Source organism: Parasteatoda tepidariorum, chromosome 4, assembly GCF_982258835.1.
Source record: "Parasteatoda tepidariorum strain Cologne lab strain chromosome 4, Ptep-v5.0, whole genome shotgun sequence".
In the NCBI taxonomy this organism is placed as follows: Eukaryota; Metazoa; Arthropoda; class Arachnida; order Araneae; family Theridiidae; genus Parasteatoda; species Parasteatoda tepidariorum.
In genome coordinates, this window is record NC_141758.1 from 20,376,355 (window position 1) to 20,397,516 (window position 21,162).

Here is a 21,162-nt window from a genome sequence, read left to right on the forward strand (position 1 = left end):
TTAGATTGAAAAAAAAGAAGGTAATTAGTCAAAACTTTCTAAAAAATGAAAAAAAATTTTTTTTACTGCTAAACTTTTTAGAACAGCATTTTTAGAGACGTCAAAAACTCCGTTTGCAATTGAAATTTCAAAACTTGAATGAGACAATGGAATGTCACCTATCAACATGAATCTAAGTTAAATACTTACAAGAACAATTATTTCAAGCAAGTAAACGTTTTCATTTTACTCAAAATTGTTTGAAAATGCATTTTTTATTTATCGATTCCAAAATTTATTCTAGATATATTTTAAGGTACACTTTAGGCATACTTTCCATAAAGTTTATTAATACACTCCTTATTCTTTTTTCTTATTCATTTGAAATTATAGAAGATATATGATTTAATGCATCCATAGTATAAAAGTAAACAAGGATTCCAACACAATTCCTTATCAAAGATGCAACTATCAATAAATAATGAAATAAAAATAATATTTAAATTTTTCGTTTTAGTTTTAAAATAATATGTTCTGTTCCATTCTGGCATTAACGAAAATTATTTAGAAGGTTCTTTTTCACAATAGCATTCTTATAATCTTTTGACAAAATATATATTTTTATAAAAAAATTGTAATCAAAATTTCTATCAAAAAGTATGTTAATTCTCTCACTCTATTATTTATTATTTTTATCAAATTAAGATCTAACGTACATATTTTTTTCCCTACATGTTTCAAATCTTGTATATATACATTTTGGCATTTTTGCACTATATTTGTTTTCTTTTCAAGATAGAAGATCATAAAAAAGGTTGCTATAAAATGCAAATGAAAGAAAAATCTTATTAAAATAAAATTTTATAGCAGAAGATATAATATTCTTTTTTCTGTATTGTGTTCTTGAAGCTTATCTGAAGTTGCATTTTTCTTTGTCAAATCTGTGTAAAATGGTAATTATCAAGCATAAATGAGAACTTATGATAGAAAAAAATAAGAGTACTAGTAAATTCAGAATAATGTCTCATTAGTGGCCACTGGCAAAAATGTTACTGGGACACGGTTAAGCAATGAAATGTTTAGATTATCCCCAAGTATTATAACTATTGTAAAATAAAATACAAACAACTTATTAAATACCTCTACAGAAAACAGACTTTCACAAATATCATACTGAAAAAGCATCAAGACCTTTATTCTTCCGTCATACACTTATTTTTTCTTATCAAACAAAACAAAAAAAATCATAGAATGATTGTTGCAATGAGTATGATAAAATATATATGAGCGATAAATGTATTAAAAAGACATTCATATGTTACATCTGTACAACATTCTAAGGTGGAATCATTAAAGGAGCTCTCATTGTGGGTCCTGCCATTGGCCCAACAGGCATCACAGAGGCAATTCCAACAGGTGGCCTCATACCTATATTGGAAGAAAAAAATTAAAGTTACAATATATAATTCTTTACAGGAAAGGTGGTCGAAATTAAATACAGTAAAACCTTGATCAATTATTTCTTATGGAACCATTCATAGTGAATAGATACGAGAAAACAACAAATGCATGTCAACATAAAATATAAAATATTTATTTCAAAAGTTTGGCTTTTCAAAAATATTTACTATGTCAAAAATATGAATTAGCACATTTATTTAAAATATTCGGAAATTTCAGACCGAACACACTCTCTTACCCTCAGCACCATAGGCGTAGCGTAAGGGGGTGGATATACTTTTTGTTAATTGAGAACTGTTCATTTATTTTAAGTTTTATTTATACATTGGTTTTTCATAGGTACGGATATTTACTTAAAAACGTATGAATAAAACTTAACATAAATGAACAGTTTTCTAAAAACAAAAAGCCTGCCCCCTCATGCTACGCCCTTGCTCAGCATCCGCAATACATTTTCAACTTTTGTAACAGATTGCAGTTAACTTTCTGTAAGTTTGTGCGATAATATAAAAAGTTCCTCATTGTTTCAATGGATTCTAGGCCTTGTACAAATATTGTTCTCTGGTTATGGTTCCTTTTCACTGTCTTCCTCGCTATTATTTAGCACTTCTTCAATCACATTTCTTGAATTGACAAAAAAAGTTTTAATAGTGATTGACTAGTTAGTGATTTAAAAGGGCATTATTACAAGAATAGAATGTGCCAGAAAAGTGCTCTCAGTCTATCAAAAAACTGACACTTAAGTATACAGTAAACTCCTGATTATCCGGTTTGCAAATTATCCGTGCTTCACTATTTCTTTTTTTTTTTTTGCAATGATGAACAATATAGCATTTAGAATTGAAAATAGATGCATTGAGATATAACTATTTAAAGAGTTTTGAGAACAACATACAAGCAAACATTCATGTTCGTTGCCCAGGTGCTCACAATTAATCAAATAATGGGTTGACATATAAACATTATAGTTTCAAGTGCAATACCTAAGTAAAAAGGGGCATTAAAAGGGTGAAAACACAATCATAAAGAGGATGACAACATAGGGTATGATTTACAGCTGCCAACTATAAATGCAGAATGAAGTTCAAATTTCAATGAATAGATTCGGCACCAAAGCATTTTTTCTACTAGATCGTATTGTTATTATTCAAAGCAATGATATTGATAGCAAGAATAGAAAGTTAGTTTTTTCCATCTTGCCTTCGTATGATAAATGGACATGAATTATCCTCTCATTTATTTAGTTAATATGTAACATATTCCTGGAACTTATACTCTATTTTAATCAGTTAAAAAATTGATAACTAACATGCAAGGGTGGTCCTCACACAACACTTATACCCCTAAAAGGAAAAGTTACACATTTGTTTAACTGCCAACTTTTAATCCTTTCCATTATGATTTTTCCCAGTGGTATTAAAAAGGAATTAAAATTTCAATTTTAAGCAAAAAATACGTTGTTTTTGAAAAAGCTTAAGCTGACAACTATGATAATAATACATATTAATATATATGCTTAATGTTTTTAAGAATATTGGTAATCAAAATTATTTAAACATTAAGTTTATAAAAGAAAAATTAATAAATATTTACTACCACTTTAAATATGAAAATAAAATTTTACGCCAAATGCGTAAAAGTGCGTATGCACTTGTTACCAATAAGAGTTTCTGAAAATCATGTATGTGCAGTAACTCTTTGCAAGAACCAATTTTTGTGTTAACATTGTTTTGTGTGTTCTTTTTCCAACAGCGCATGAACTTCCAAGTTATAAGTCTGTTTGTGCCTGTTTTTATTCAGCATCCTGCTCTCCAACACGAAGAAACAAGAAAAAATTGGCAGGCTTTTTCATACAGAAAGAAATAAAAAAAAAATTATAAGTAGAAAATGTGAATAAAACTGCCAATAGATATTGAAATTTATCATTTACATTACAAATATTTGCTGATGGGTGCATTACTTAAGCGTTTTATGGATCATCCGTGAACTAGCTTATTCGCTCTGCTTTGGACTCTCAATTCCGCGGATAATTGAGAGTTTATTTGTACTTTCTTTTCTCAGGGGTCTGTCTAGGTTTTTCTGAGAGGGGCCCAATTTTGTGAAAATTTAAATGTAGTTTGTGAAAAATTAAAAAATATATTAAAAAATTAACACAAAAATATGGATTTATAGTTTCTTACGGGATGCAAAAATAAGATTTTAAGAAAAAGCATTTTGTGAAACTACCATTTTTCCTAAAGTTAAATTTGTGAAGGTTCCGCTAATCGGTAGTAAATTTGGCCTGAACAGATCCCTGTTTATTTTTTTAATATTCACTGCAAACAACAAAACTTCATAACTCCTTACAAAAGAGGAAAAATATTTTTAATATACTAATATGAAAATTCCCCCAAATAAGAAATCTCAACTAAGATATAATAATTATGGCTAAATTATAATACTTAGCACCCCAGTCGCTTCAAGAAATCCAATACATTTCACGTAAAACAAATGTCATGATAAACTGCAGTATAATGCCTAACAGACGCTCCAAAGGTAATTCAAGTGTTTTGGAAGTCAGTAAAATACAAAAACTACATAACACTATAATCTATAAATTTAAAGGCACTTAAATAAATAATCTTTTATAATGTTATAAAAAATTTTAATACATAATTGTGATTATAAATAGAATTTACTTCAGATAGTTATTTAAACATTCTTTAATAAGTTTAAAAATGGAGAGTTCTGAATAAAAAAATTGGACATTTCAGAGTAAGAAAGAAAAGCTTTAAACTCAGTACTGTAAATGTGGTTGACTTTATCTTTAAACAAAAATACTCTTTCATATAAATTAGGAAGCAATAAACTGAGTAAATGATCCACTTAGAAAGGGATCTTTTACAGAAATTTTCCCACTTTAAGAAAATTTTATAAGATAAGCTAAGATCATGAGCATTTTCAATTGAGTAAAAAAAATAAATTAAATGAAGTGAATTTTTAAAGAAAGAGCATATTCTCTGCTCACACTGTATGATTTATATTCGGAACTATATGATACGGCATTGATTAAACAAGCGTATTGTTGAAAACATTAGCAACACAAAATTCCTACTTATAAACAGAATTTGAAAAACATATTTTGTTTTTCTTTTTTAAATAACTTAACCCACCTGGGTTTATTATTATTTGGGTTTTTACTAATAACCCAAACTTATGTTCTCTAAAAAATATATAAAATTGTTATGGCTGAGACCTTAACGAGATTGCAAGGTTTGCTTCAAACATGAAATTTAAATACTTGGAAACTATTCATAACATGTTTTGTTGCAAAGTGACAATTATTTGGAAGTTTAGATTACAACACTATTATTTTTATTTCTTAATGAGAAACAGATTGTTAAAATAGAAAAATATTATATTTACCCTATTAAAATACCTCCAAATTTCCTATTGCATTAACACTAGTCCAAAGTCTATTGGAATAAAATTCAAACTTAATCATTCTTTAGATTACCATTGCAACTTAATATAAAATTTTGCTTTTTAAATTCCTATTCTACTTTTGATTACAGTAAATTTAGTTAAATGTTTTTCGCAGGATTGTTTAGTGAGATTGTGCAAAATTGATACCTAATAATAGTTTTGAATTCATTATTTGCATTGATTGCATAGATAACTTTATACTTTCACAATTTCAGTGATACTAAGGAAAAATTTAATGAAAAAATACCAATACGTATTCAAAAACGTAATGACGAGCCTATTTTATCCCTCTGGCTACCAATGGAACTCATTTGTCCCAACAAAAGTTTAAAAATTACAAATGGGTACTCGAAAAGCACTTAGAAACTCATTGTAATATGTCCCAGTCGTAGAGTCGAACCAAGTATTCGTGTTTCATGTGTCAAATATCCCTTAGATGGCGCATAAGAGTTTCTTGCACGAAATAGTATTGTGACTTAGGGCTGGGATAGATATATCCCACTCATATTCTTCATTGGGATTGTTATGTCCATTCATATTTTCACAAATGAACATAGAAAAATAACTTGTTGTCCAATGTGTAATGTCGGGTTATGCAAAGATTGCTTTACCCTGTATCATACCATGTAAAAAAAAGTCCATATAATAAATTTTCAAGGAATGATAGATGTGCTTGTAGTAAGTCTATCACTACAGGTGGGACATATGTATCCCACCATTAAGTACAGCTAGGTCATATATGTCCCAACCTCTAAATTGATAACCACTTGTCAGAAAATTCCCAAATACTAAATTTGTGACCTATTTTGTCCTTTTGAATAATAAACGGGACAAAAAAATCATTTTTTAAAATTCATAGTGAAAGGGTTAAAATGGGTGACATTTTAACTTAGCGACTAAAAATTTTAACATTTGATCAAAATGTATCAACACATAAATATAACATTATTATATAAGATATACAAAATGATATCTTACCAGGCATCATCATATTGTGAGGACCAGGAGCTCCCATTACGGGCATTGGACCTCCCATTGGTGTGGGCATAGGTCCCATTGGAGGTGGACCCATGACCGGCATGCGTTGTCCAGGGGCAACCGGTCTTGGTCCTAGATACGAACAACAATTAAAAACTTCGATACATTTACGACAGAAATATAACAATCCTCTAAATATGCAAATTATTTAAAAGTATTAAAATTTTAAACTTTGAAACAATTATTTTTGAATAAAAACTGTTAAGATATCCTATATTTACTAGCAGTCACACAAAGAAGCATCCAATATAAGTTTTAAATCTAAAATCTTTAATAGAATTAATTACCAATCACTTCACAAAAAATCCAAAAAATTCACTTTAACACACACAAAATAATAATAATAAAAAACTTAGGTATAGAAATTAAAAATGTCTAATTTGAAGATGCCCATTGCAAAAGTCTTTATAATATGTACTAAAGTCTATACTTGAAATGCTATGAAAAATGCACATTTGTGAAAAATGTAGAAAGATGAGATTTTTTATCACAATGAAACGAAAACAAATAAAAATAACTCACAACTATTTCAACAGCAGTAAGACTAGAAAATGGTTTGAAAATTTATCAAATCATTATAACATTAAACAACTTGAAAATCATAAAATATTGTCCCAGAAGACTTCATCAATGTACTATTACAAGGACCATTATTCCATTAAAATTTTTTTAAAAATAAAAGTAGTTGTCACACACATTGTTTGGTGATACTTAAAGAAAAGGCAACCTTTCAGAAAAACACCAAATACTATTTCCATCATAATAGATCTACTTTCTTTTATTTTTTTATTTTGACCATTATCAGTAGACAAAAAATGAAATATCCTTCAACATTTACTTAAGTCACTCTTGCAATTAGAAAAGTAACACAGAGCTTAAATTAGCTAGCTCAACAGCTATAAAAGATATGTTTCCTATTCGCAAATTTGTCTAATCCAAATAAAATAAAATAAAAAACAGTTTCGCTCTCAAAGCAAATAAGCTTGTTAAACATGATCGAAATTTAAAAAGGTTAATAGAATCAGAAGGAACTACAACAAAACTTTAATTAAATTGCGGCGGTCACTTTACTTTGATAAATAATTTATTATGGAATATAAATTATAGAATTTTCTAATGAAATGAATATTTTATGATATCATTGAGTTTAAAAAATTTGGAAAAAATATTGAAGAGTATAATTTGTTCCATTTCCGTTAAAGTATTTTTTATTCTTTAAAATTTAATAACTTTCCATTTAATGAAAATTTCAAAAATATATTAAAAATCCTTTGGTTAACAGCTTTATAGAAAATAATCAAGGTTAGATAAAATATTCTAAAATGTGTGAAATTATAATAACAACTGACTGGCAAAAAACTTTTTTTTAATCATTTCTAAATAAAATTTTTAAAACAATCCCACTCAGGTTTTTTTTAAGCAGAAGGGTGAGGAAATATCCTTGATATTTACAAATATTGACAATTTTATCACAATATAGCCAAATATTTACAAATTAAAATTTTTTTTTGAACAATAAAGCGTATTGATAATACCTTGAAGACCTGCAGGTGGTGGAATCATTACCCCAGCAGGCTTCCCTACATTGGGAAACTGTGCAGATTGAATCTTCCCTGCTTTGAATGCAGCAGCTAGAAAACAAACATGACTTTATAAAATCAAAGCTATAATACAGAATTATGATTATGTGAGAAAATTTAAAACAGAACTATAAAGCAAGAGACATATTTTTGAGAACTAAACGTACTTGTAGCATCAATTAAATATTGAGCTTGGTCCTCCATCCATTTCTGATAATAAAACTTTACATTATCCCGATGCTTTCTCCCATTGCAGTGTGTTTTACGCACTGAAGGCTGAAAAAAAAGTAAATATGAAAAGATTTATATTAAAAAAAAACTCTATAATATTTTAATCAAATTATCATCAAAACATTTTAAAAACACAACTGAAAAAATATACACAAGCAGTGAACATTAGTAAATCACAGAGGTAATGAAAGAATAAAAATGTAACACCAGGGCCGTAACTACGCCGGGGCAACCGGGACACCGACGGTCAAGGGAGGCCCCATATGAAGAGACCACATCATGTTTTTTCAAAATACAGTACTCTAATTATATATATGTAGGAAAGAAATTGTGTTAAGATAGAGTTGCTGAAAATTTTTCTTTTTTGTAATTACGTACCTACTATAACATAAAAGAAAGGGTAAAAAACGGTAGAACACCTTTTCGCGAATTATTTCCCTTTCTCAAAAGAACAAACACACTTTGCAGAGAAGAGGAAAGGCCACAGCTGCATGTAGTTGATTGTTAACACTTTTTGTATATTGCACTTCTGGTTTGCTTAGTTGTTTCCTCTACTATCTAGCGTCAGACCCAGTGGCGTGCCAACCAGGCGGAGGCAGAGGGCCCCTCTAAAATTTAAGTGATAGGGCAAACGATGCGCTTCGCCCCTCCTGAAATTTAGGCACTCACAAAAATAAAGTAAAATCAGTAATTTAGATTTTTTTTTTCAATTTTGAAGCTATTTTTGAAATAAGAAAACCTTAATATTCCATTAACATTTATGTGCTTTGCCTCTTCTGATATTTAGTTATTCGCCAAGACGAAGTCCATTAAAATAGGTAATTTTAGAGAAGAAAAAGAAAGCTATTCTTTCTCAGCTTTGAAGTTATATATCAAGTAGGAAACTTTATTTTGTTATAGGCGATTAATGTATTTTTTGACTTTTGGAAAAGTAAAATGAAAGTGGAAAAAATATTTTATTTCCAATTTTCGCTCTATTTTTTCTTCAGAAATAGTAATGAGGGGGCGAATATAGTGTTTCGCCCCTTTCGAAATTTCGAAGTGCTAAAAAATAATAGAAATTGGTAACTAAAAAAAATTTCATCTTTGAATCTATTTTCTAAATAGAAATTTTTTTCTTCTTCTGAAATAAAAGTGAGGGGGAAATTTGGACTTCTGAAATTTAGACATTAATAGAATAAAATCAAGTAAAGTAGGAGATTTTAGAAGAAAAAAATTGTAACATAATTTTAACATAACTTCGAAAATTTTTTCTTCTGATATAAAGTAAGGGGGACTAAAATGTATTTTGTATCTTCTGAAATTTAGACGTTTGAAATAATAAAGTCTAGTAAAATTGTTTTTAAAAAATAAAAAAAAAAAAAAAAGCTTTGAATCTATCTTCCAAAAAAAAAAAAAACTCTTTTTCCCCTCTAAAATTAAAGTGAGGGGGCGAAGAATATACTTCACCCCTTCTGAAATTCAGACATTTGCAGGAATAAAGTCAAGTAAAATTTATACTTAACTCTTATTTTCGACTTTAAAAGCTATTTTCCAAATTGAAAACTTTATTTTCCTCTGAAATTTAATTGAGATAGAAGATAATGTGCGCCACCCCTTCTGAAACTTGACATTCGCTACAATAAAGTAAAATAGAACTGAGAATTTCAGAAAAAGAAACTACTTTTTTTCCAATTTACTAGTTATTTTCCAAATTGAAGTAGAAATCCCCCACACAAGAAAAATACTTCTGCTTTGTTTAAATTTTTTTCTATATATTACGAATTTTAATTTATTAAAAAAATTTAAAACTAAAACACGAAAAGAGAAGAGGAGCACATCATAAAAAAACATAACAAGTGTTTAGAAAACTAAAATAAGTACCACTGTTTCGCGTCCTGAAAAATGCATCTTTTGACTGTGGGTGGTATGAAGGTTCTTCATACCACCCACAGAGTTGACCCACAGTTATCTGACTCCTCAAAAAATAATCTCCTTTTACACCATGGGAAAATGACCTTTTGCTTCTTTAAATTGCCTTATTCATTTTTATGATCCTGGGCTCTTTTGTGCTTTCATAAAATGTCATATATTTACAGTACCATCTATATGTCCCTTAAGTTGTCTTAAACTAGCAATTATCTAGATGTTCTAGGAAAATAGATGTAAGCTTTTAAGGGATCCAAGGGAATGACTCTTGTTGACATTTACTTAGGACATTTTGTCAAGAGATTTTTCTGAGACAAACGTAAAACGTTTCAGTTAAATTCCAGTTTTTAGCTCATTTAATTGCGTCATTTAAATTAACCATTTTTAATTCAGATATAAATTTTCTGTTAGCTTTTATTTTATTCAATTTTTGAAATTAAAATTTAACTTTAATTAAGAGTTATTGAAATTATTTGCAACTTCATTTTTTTCAAACATAAATCGTGATATCAACAATTCCCATTCTTAATAAAAATTTTCTTTGGAAAGCAGCAAAACCAAATGTAAATTTATTTATCAGGAGGTAAGTAAATGTTTGCATTAACTCATTTAATGCATTTAAATGTTATATTTATATACTATTCGAATTCTTTTATAAAAATGGTAACATAAAAATTGCTTTTTTTTATGTTCGTATATAAAATTTAATTTGTATAGTAAATACTTTAATTGATAATTTTACCGTTTATTGGGTGCATGGATTTTGTTCTTATTTTATATTTTTCAAATTATTAACACCTTTAAATTTTTTAAAATGGAACTTCGAATTTTTAGGGTTTTTAACAACTTTGTTTTCATTAAAAAGTGAAATGCAATCTTCATTTAATATAAAAAAATCATATTTAATTTAATAACGGAACGCATTTAATTTAATAAAAAAGCTATGAACATCAGCTTAGAAATCCGCAGCAATTAAAATTCATTTCCATGACAAACCATTAAAAATAATTTTTTTTAATTAGCAAATATGCTTTGAGTTTTTCTCATTTTTCTTTCATTAAAAAAACTATTACTCTTCGTCATAATTTTGTCACATATGATTACATGGTGTTATGAATATATAGGCCAAATATTCAAAAACGATTTTCTAGGGACCTGTCCATATTGGAGAAAGGCAACTTTGTTTTTGTTAATCGATGTATATAGAGAAAAAAATTTCTGAATATTTTTTCAATTAGGACTTTTTAAAATGTGGGTACATGTGCAGATAGAAAAAAGAAAGTCTATAATTTCCTTCAGTTTCCATAACGCGATCAAAAACTTTTAGATTTGAAACCAAAAAATAATTTTCATTTTTATAATGGTTTTGTCTTGAAAAGACCTTCCTAACGATATAGTAACCGGATTCAACAGGATTATAAAGTTGGTATTTTATGATTAGCATTATATTTAGAGGAAAAGGAGGCTACTATGGACATGGGGGACAGGAGCATGGGTGAAAGCCCTTATATAGCAAGACGGAAAAGAGAAAAACCTGGTACGTAAAACATTTCATTCCAGCATTTTTTTCGAAAAAAATGAAATACCTGTAACTATCAAGATTTCTTTTATAATTCTGGCATATATATAAAACTGCTTCTTTTCCAAGATAAAGTAGATATTGCTGAAAAATTTTAAAAAAGAATAAGTAAACTCCTCCCCAAAACTAGCTATAACTGAAAAGGTTTTACTACCAGCCTTTCCTCTTTTCCGTCTCGCTTTCACCCCTGGACAGGAGTAGACAACATGAATAGCTATTTTCCCCCTAGTCATATTTACTCGGTGAGATGTCGTAAATTGGTAACATTTACGTACAGTGAACCAAAAAAGTACCACCCTGAATAACTTTTGATTTAATGATCGAATCTTCACATTCTAGTACTCCATCTAAATAATTCGAGGGTGTGACATCAAATATGCAAATTAATTAGTGCACGATATTTTATTTTAAGTTACGCAATCAGACACAAAAACATACTTTCTCTGAATAAACATAACTTTTGTTCAACAGATTCGATTTTCTAACCACCGTAATATAGGAGGTAGCTGCAATCTGGGAAATATGGTCCCAATAGTTGGGTCGGGTGAGCTTTCCAAAGTTTGGACCCCCAAATGTTAATTTTATTTTTTTGTATTTCACTACAGATCGAGAGCTTTTTAAGGGAATTGAAAAAATTTTGCACACGATTATAAAATTCTGTTATCTAAAGATAATTCCATGCAAAAAATAACTTTCAGTAAATATTTACTAATTTTTATTTAACAATAGTCTGATGTTGATCATTTACGTCACACTAGTGCTGCACAAAAAGCTATTGGCGACGGTCTGGGAAACATCCCTTGAGGTTTGATCCTTTGTAGAGGGGCTGGCACCCCCGCTTCGGTAGCCCGGTGACCTGCACCCAAAGTCGAGCACTTTATCGTTGAACAGTTTAACGAGGACCAATACCGCACACCCTCGGTCCCTATGCAGACTGACCCAAGTGGTCACCCTCCCCGCACACTGACCGCAGCCAGTGATGCTTGACTTCGGTGATCTGCTAGGAACCGTGTCTTAAAGATCAGTCCCCTTTGGGACAGTAACAGTCTGAAAACTTTTAAATCGTAAGGCATATATATATATATATATATATATTTTTTTTTTGTGTCATTTTAAAGTACCTAATTCCACATGGAAAATACAAATTTGAGCGAAATTGGTTGAATAGTGCATTAGTTCCTGAGAAATCTAGTTTTATAAGTACGACTTTTTTAAAATTTAATTTCTCAGGATTAATCGATTTCACTGAAATTTTGCATTTTGTCATGTTTAAAACTTACATTGTTTTGTAATCCTATTTATATGCGTACAAATAACTTGTTTTCATAAATATATTCGCTAATATAATACATAAATATCTAAAATGACGGCTGAAAGTTTTTGAAAGGGCCCACGCCAAAAATGTTTGCCCCAGGGCCCCGAGGGGTGAAGTTACGGCACTGTGTAACAACTGTAAGAAATAAAACTGAACAAAGAAACAAAGATATAATAATTTACCGAGGGTAAAAAAAAATATTTATTTTAAAATAATATTATTAAAGAATTGATGACTCAATATAAAAAGGTGCATTTCCACTTACGCACATCAAATATGTCAAAAATTTTAGAGGGGACGCGAAAAGGAAGTTATGATGTATTTCTAAGCTTTTCAGCATAAATATATATATACATATATTTACCAGACAGCAGCAGATTTGATCTGTTCAAATTATAACTGAACTTCAAATATTTATACATAAAAAAGATTCTTTATCTGTTTTATTGATAGCTGAAGGAAAAATTAAAATAATATTGAGTATGAAACTAAATTGTTGCTTTTCCCTGGTGCAAAATATAACTCTCTTCTAGTTTTAAAATCATTTGTTTTTCTAAGAATAGATACAGGGTTTAAAGGGAAGAAAACAAACCTAGTAGGTTTTATTCGGGTTTTTTAAGATATTACCTGGTTTAACACTTTTCAGATTAAAATTTTAATTCAAACAAGAACAATTTCAATAAAAAGAAAACTTTTATACAAAAATAATAATTAAGTTAATATTTAAACAAAAAAGTTTTAATTTTAATGTAGTACCATCTTTTCATGCTATGTATTAATAAAGTACTCTAAATTAAACTTTTCCTTGAATAAAAATAAAATCATAATATTAGGATCATAGAAATATGCTGTTTTCTATTTTATTTATTTATTATTAAAGCTAAGTGTATTAAACATAAGTTATAGCTTTATTATTTAATTATAGAATAAGCCTTTTGCAGGTCAACTAACTACAGAACTAGTGCTTATTTAACAGTTTTCTTAGAAGTTTTAGGAATTACTCTTTAAATTATGTTTTTATAGTTAGTTTGACTTGAAGATTCTAGAATCAATATATTTAAAATAAATATGAAAGCCCTTAAATCTATTTTTCTTTTATCTTATTCTTTATTAACATTTATAAAAAACCCATTTGAGTCAGTTTTTTATTAGGGGGGGGGGAGGTATGGGTGGATCAAAGACCCTGGAATAGAATCTAACTATTTTTAATTGGCATATTAATAAATGAATAAAGAATTCATATCTTCAATAGGGACCCAATTGTAGTAAAAGGGGACTCGGAAAACTATAGTTTCCACAGGCTGGTGGGATCACTCTGTACATACAACAAAAACCATTTTTTTAAAAAATAATCGAGCTTGGTTTTTTTTTAAAAGAAATAATATTTTAAGTCACTTAATTTTTTCTACATAAATAAAAATACTCTTAGCTTAAATGCAAGGAAATGAAAAAAGTAGTAAAATTTCCCATAAAAAACTTTTTTATTCTCAAATTTATTTACTAATGTGAGTCTGTTACTTCTAATAAATATATGGTTTAGTTAATTTCTAAATGCTAACGTATTACTCCCTTTCCTTAAAAATATATTTAGAAAATAAATGAATGTAAATAAATTGGAAGTGATATTACACCTAAATCTTTTTTTTTTATGAAAACTGGCCACGGTCAACTCCATGTTCTAATACGTTTGTTTAAAAATTACTTTAAAATTTATTAATTTAAATTACAGAACTATTAAAGAAATAAAGTTTTTAATCTTGTTATAACTATAGTATACAATCAAAAACATAAAATTGGAAAGAGGAGCTTCTTCAAAGTTTGTATATTTTATTTTCTTCAGTTTATTTTTAAAATTTTTTCTGTTATCAGCTTTGTACTGTATAAAAATACAGGGTAACAAAAAAATATAGGGATCATTTTTGAATGTTTTTATTTCCAAAATTTATTACATAAATTCAGCGATGCTTCTCAATATGTCGGCCTCCGGCATAATAGATTTGTCTACAACGCTTCGGCCATGATTTTAAAGCCCGCAAAATGATTTCCTGGGGGATTTTCTTCACCTCTTCTCTAATAGCTCTTTGAAGGCCTCTCAATGCAGATATTCTTCGCTTATTCTGTTTGTTTTTCAGATGTCCCCATAGGAAATAGTCGCATGGTGCAGCATCAGGACTGTTTGGAATCCATTGTTCTGGTCTCAGGAATTGCACTTTGCTGATCTGTTAGGAATTTCTTGGTGACCTTAGATGCATGCGATTGGGTAGAGTCCAGTTAGAACACAGTATCACCATTAGAGTACAATCTGCAGCAATCATCCTTAAGAAAGGGCTTTAATATCTTCTATATGTAATACTCAGAATTTATTTTGGCCCCAGGTTTCACGAACCGAGGTTTGGTCACACCATGGGCGGATATGCCCATCCAAACCATTACGGCTTTGGGATGAGGCACCATGGTTGTTGGTGTCAAGTCTCGCCTGTTCTGCCCACAGTTAAGATATTGAACTTTAGATTTAGTATTGGTATCAGATAGATAGATCCAAGCTTCATCAGTTGTAATGAACTTTCGCCATCTGTCCTTACGGAGAAGCTTGTAGAGGGGCCAGGAACGTTGCCTCCTAATCTGCATCGAGCTCTCACTTAAATGATGACATTTAGGTTTTTTATGGCATTTTTTCTTCAACTTTTGTTTTAGTTGATAGCTTACAACTTGCTGACTCACGTTAAGTGCTTTAGTCATGCTTGCCTGTGTTGGTGGATCCGGTTTTGATGTCATCTTATCAAGCTCCTGCAAATCTGATTTCTTCAATTTGCTTGATCATCCACTTCTATTTGATTTAGCATTATTTTGCATCGATCCGAGTTTTGAATTCTTGATGCGACTGATATGGCTGAGTAAAATCGCAATACCTTTCTTTTTAAAATGGGTTTGTATAATCCTGTGGCTCAATCGAAGTTCTAAAAAGGCTTGTACTTGACCAATTAGCTTTTTGTCAAATTTCATCAAGGGCATTTTTGTGATTTTATGAAATAGTATTGCAATTGAAAGTCTAATAGCAGAGCTTTAGATCAGTATGCTATATATGTAAAAAGGTTTTAAAACTTTAGTGGTAGATAACAACAAAAGTGATCCCTATACTTTTTTGTTACCCTGTAGTATCAGTGATTTCACTAGACTTAGGAAGTTATTGGCCCATAGGACCAGGATTCTTTTTCTTACGAAAAACATGTCTTTATTTAAATTACAAATGTTAACTTTTAAGATATACATAAAAATAAATATTTTATGATTAGGAAATAAAATTTTATTATTAATTGATTCAGTAATAATAAGGATTAAAACGAGAACATTTAAATCAATTAAACTCAAAATCTAATTTTCGCCTTCAGCTTCTAATACAAATTAAAAAAAGTTTAGTTTATACTGCTTACATAGAGCTGCAGTAACACCATTTTTTATTTTTTCAATAAATATTAAGCTTTCTGAGAATGTTCTTTAATTTTTTTGTGTCCTCCAAATAGTTTCCAGCATATTTAATGTGCCATAGCTCTTCAGCAGAATCACTGAGTAAGATTTTATTATTTTATTCAATGCTGCATTATTTGTAAAATCATTGTTATGCTTAAAGCTTATGACATAAACAGTTTGCTAGTGCTATCAGTGCATTTATATTGGTCGAAAAATCAACTGGAAGGATCCAGTTTTCCCACATTGATTTCCATATTGTTTCGGTTGTTTTCAGCATAAAATTAATAAAATCATAGTTCTGCTATAAATAATTTGTAACTGTAATCTAAAGGTACTTACCAGTACTACTTTTATTAAATTTTTCATTTTGAATGTTTTCTGTTTAAAACTAAGGGAACCATTTTTTAATAACATAATTCTATGCTACATTTTAAGATAAAGTTGTTTAAATTGATGCCAACTTATTAACTGTTACTTATTATTAACTGTTTTAAAATTATTAGTTTTTGCACAAATTACATTAATATACTATGATAAGTACATCCACAATGTGATGCATGCATAAATTGTATATAATATATCTATCAGTTTGGTAAGCCAAAATATTAAATGTTTCAATTGTTTACATTGACAATAGTTTAAAAAGCCTTCATTATACCTTACAGAGATTAATTACTTCAAATTTAGATCATTAAAGTTTATTTAACCCTTTGTTTTAAATAAAACAAACCATTTCTTAAATTTAGTTTTTTTCCAACCCCGATGTTTATAATTATTATTAAAATGTACTAATTTTTAATACTAATTTCAGTACTAATTTTTAATTGTGTAGCAAATGTATCTTTTCTGTTCTAATAATCTTAAATATAATTTACATCTTCTTCATATATATATGATATAATTTTAAATTTGTGATTGGAAAAATATTTCTTGCATATATACATGACCAATAACTTATAAAAATTTTCAAATTATATAGTGCTGGTATTGAAAATAAAAAGAAAATTATGCTTACTGAATCATGGGTCAGGTAGGTATCACAATAGTCACAATAATACCTAAAAAAAAAAGGAAACAAATACATTAAAATATAATTTGCACAAGTTCTTAATTTATTTCTTAATAACTTGGTTAAATTTCAATCATATTTGATAAGTTCTTTTGCTAAAAAATTCTAGACACCTGTTTCAGAATTTTTTAAAAACAATTTTATCAAAGTTAACCTAAAGAAATAATAAATAAACACAGCTCACACAGCTAAAAAGTAAATATGAATAATCATTGTTGTCTAAACATCTATTATGAATAAATAACTGAAGCAATATATACAATTTCAATTATCTCATGGATGTGTTCGAGCTATAATGATACAACAATTTTTTTAGAATGTTCAATGTAAGAATCAACTCTGGAATGAAAACCTGGTTTAACCAGAGTTCATACTAGACTAGACAAGGCGCTAAGAAACTGAAATCGGCATGTCCTGATACGCCAAGGTGCTTAATTGATTTTGAATGGGAAAAATGTATTATTTTTTTAAAAAACAATGCCGGCTTGTTTGGAGGAGGTTACAAGTTATCCACTTTGAGTTTGCCTTTTTTCTGTGATATCTGTTTTTTAGTTTCTCATGAGCCACTGCCTCGGAGGGAGTTACCAAGACTTGGGGATTATTCTGCCACAAGTCACATTTGAAAATCTTAATAAGAGTATTATATTATATTCAAACTAACCATTAATATGTACACTTTTGAAACATTGTTTCTATGGATAAAAAATATTCACTCTGTAATTTTTTATATACCCCCATTTCCTACACTTAATATCAGCGTTCTCCCTAAGCTTTTTTAAAATGAAGCCCTGCACCACATTCCCCTCAATCCCTACAAATGCACTCTCCTTACCCATTTTGTAAAATTAAACAGCTGTACCTTTAAAACCTCGCCCTTTAATTTTTTTCCAAGAAAAGGTTGTTTCCTAAGCTTTAGGTTACTTAAAATTGCACTTTTAAATGCTTTTCTTACAATTTTCTGATTAAAATATCTAAAAATCTTTCGTCTTGTTTATCAATTAATTCTTTTTCTAGTTAACTTTCTTTGATGAAAGTTTATATACAGAGATTGTCTTTTAGCTTGCCTCTTATTATTTATCAAAAGTTTCAATTATTTTGATAATGAGTAAGAATTACTTCGTGAAACATACACACAAAATAGCTGAAGAGGGCAATTTAAAAATTGAAGATCAAATTCAGTTATTACATAATGTTACAGACACATTTTGAATTATTTTAAGGGTAGTGAGTGAGGGGCTTTTCAAAACTCCAAGAGCCTTTGTGAGGAAGAACCCTTTCCATTTTTATTCCTAAGGAGAACACTAAAATATAAACAGCAAATCAATTACAAGAAACCGGTAGTGGAAATAGTACCGAAAGATTTTGTTACAGTAAAATAAATCTGCAAACAAGCAGCAATATCAAACTTACTTTGGCATTTTCTGTCACAAAATAAAAGAAATGCAATAAATTTAAGCAGATTTAGAACGCAGCTTTAAAAATATATTGTTAGCAATAAAGCCACGAATTCTCTAGGTAGTGTATAGAGTGAGGATGCCTGTGAATCCTCAGGAAACAGGATGACCCTTCCAGGCATGTTTTCAAGCATGCGCAGTATACTAATCATAATGAGTAACGCCTCCTCCCTGTCCTTCTTACAGACGTCTACAGAACAGAAAATGGCGCGCTCATTTCCAGAATCAAAGCTCATTTCAAATCAAAGCTTATCAAGAAATAATAAAAGATTATTAAAAGGGTATGTAATTATATTTTATTCGAAGTATTGATTTTCTGCCTTTTCATTAGAAATATGTATTTCCTTAATTGTTGAATGATCATCTTTTTTAATTAATTAATGAACGTTGAATAAATAAAAAGCTTTGCAAGAATCTATGTTCAGTTTCTTTCCTATTTTCTTTATTTGATGTTAAATGTACAATGTAATGACTGGTGATTAAGACGTTAAAATGCAAAAATTGCGAACAGAAATCCGAATAAATTATTTATAGTTTGTAAGTGCAAATATATTTATACAATCCTTAGTATTTAACGATCATTCAATGTAAAGAAAAGGCAGCATTTCATGTATTGAATAAAATATATTTACTGCTCATAATAAGATCTCTTTTGTTCACTCGTTTTTCATTGACTCAAGAGTCTTCACATGATTATTTAATAAAAAATACAAAAGAAATATTTCATAATCATAACAAGATGTGACCCAAGCATACTCGTGATACAATTGGTGTTACTAATATAAAGCATGTTTCCTTAATTAGACTAAGCAATAATGTAAAATTTGAGGCACTTATTTATTCAGTGTAGGTAAATTTTCCGTCATATTTGAGGGGAGTATGAGTTCATGACAAAGTAATGAATTTAAAAAGTTTGGGCCAATATTTTTAACTTCAATGCGAAATAGAATAGACTTGATTAAAATCATCGACAAAATAAGGAAATTTTTGCATTAAATTGACTAACATAATTCGAATTAATTAGCACATAATTTTTGTATTCTTTTCCCAAACTCAATGTATTTAATTACAAATTTACACAAATCATTTTAAAAATTTCTTATATTTCAATAACGCCTCTGTAGATGGCACCACCACTATCTTTCTATCTAAACTTTTTTTTAACTGATGCTTCCCTTCCCTTCACCAACCTTTTGAGAAAGGATATGCATGGACGAAAAACTTACAAAATAGGCTGTTTACTCGACAGCTGGTAGCAATAAATTATGAAAGATAAGATGATTGAGAGGATCCTAAATATTTCAGATTAGAGTTAAAAAAATTAAACTTATAAGCATTCAAAAATGAAAAGTATTTAGGTGCACCTAAAAAAAGCAATCACAGGACGTAGCATAAATAATTTATGTAGTTTCATTATAAATATGTTTTGTGATAAAAATTGTTTAAGATTTTTGCCCTATTGTTCAAGTAAGCAGCTGAGTTTGAAAATTGAAATGAAATACATGAACAGTAAGAATAATTAATAAGTTCGAAAATAGGTACAACAGTTACAGTTGAAATATCAATATTAAGTTTTATTGTGATAATAATGTTGTTCGACTAACACATTTATTCTTTAAACTAGATTGTATTTAATAATTATTTGCATTTTTTTCCACGTTTTATTCATTAAAAGTGATTAATTCTTACACAGTTGAAAATTCAAATGTAACGTAATCATTAAAAAAAAAAATTCCAATACAAATTTTACAATTTGTTTTCAACTTCAGAAATTCCATTTCCATCCATCTGTACACATGCCATATTTATATCAAAAATAATTTTTCCATTAAGTTTTGTTTTACTGATCAAAAAAAATTCCTATTGCCCATATTTTCTTGCTTCTCAATTACATTCATTATTTTAAAGTTTTGATGGGAAAAAATTCAAAATTGATATACTTTTCTAACAGGTATTTTTGTAATGGAAATGTTTATATCCTGGCTTAAAGACTGAGAATTAATATTATTTGATTATGTTTTAGACTTAGGTGCGCCCCCCCCCCCCACTGCAAAAATTATAAATGCACTCAATCTTAGACTAAACACAATTTTTTGAAAAATATATTATATGAGACAAGAACACTGTGAAGAGATAATCGGGAATTTATAGTCATTCATTTTATTTTTAATTTATAATCATTCATTTTATTCTAATTTATAAAAATTTATAGATTTTAATTTAAATTATTTTTATATGAATTAGCAAAGAATTAATAATCGCGATGAAAAGGCGAAATTTAGAAAAGTACATTGTTACTGAGTAACAACATTGAATTCATCTATAGTAGAGTGCACTACCATTCTGAATGAAGGGCTATGTTCCAAGTATTTGAATAGATTATATATAATTTTAATGTAAACATAAGTGTTTTACACACAGCTCTTTTCATCAGTCACTAAGTGATAAATTTCTATTAAATTAAATTCTTTTAAATAATTATAATTCTTTTTTATTATCTTAATTCATTCAACTAATTCTTTCTTTTTTATCAGTTAGCTTTGTAATATATTTGCATAAAATTAAATTCTCTTAAGCATTAACAACTGAAGAAAACCAAAATAATACTCTCATAA

The 21,162-nt window shown here is 28.7% G+C and overlaps 1 protein-coding gene across 2 annotated transcripts; it reads right to left on the reverse strand.

The window, feature by feature from the left end:
- Positions 1–1,147: 1,147 nt before the first annotated feature.
- Positions 1,148–18,675, reverse strand: LOC107443543 (U1 small nuclear ribonucleoprotein C). 2 transcript variants are annotated; one of them, XM_087160730.1, is made up of 7 exons: positions 18,504–18,675; positions 17,040–17,082; positions 7,691–7,799; positions 7,479–7,574; positions 5,884–6,015; positions 4,846–4,895; positions 1,148–1,407 (listed from the first exon to the last, which is right to left on the reverse strand). In XM_087160730.1, the coding sequence occupies exons 1-6, from the start codon at positions 18,509–18,511 to the stop codon at positions 4,870–4,872; spliced, it is 414 nt and encodes a 137-aa protein (XP_087016856.1). In that variant the 5' UTR covers positions 18,512–18,675; the 3' UTR covers positions 1,148–1,407; positions 4,846–4,869. The 2 variants fall into 2 exon arrangements, with proteins under 2 accessions (XP_087016856.1, XP_087016855.1); XM_087160729.1 differs by lacking the exon at positions 4,846–4,895.
- Positions 18,676–21,162: the final 2,487 nt, after the last annotated feature.

Coding starts and splice junctions, on each gene's coding strand:
- LOC107443543 (XM_087160729.1), bottom strand. Junction 7,800..17,039: donor CCTACCTGACCCATGATTCA/GTAAGCATAATT, acceptor CTTTTTTTTCAG/CCTTCAGTGCGTAAAACACA. Junction 6,016..7,478: donor ACCACCTGCAGGTCTTCAAG/GTATTATCAATA, acceptor GTTCGTATCTAG/GACCAAGACCGGTTGCCCCT.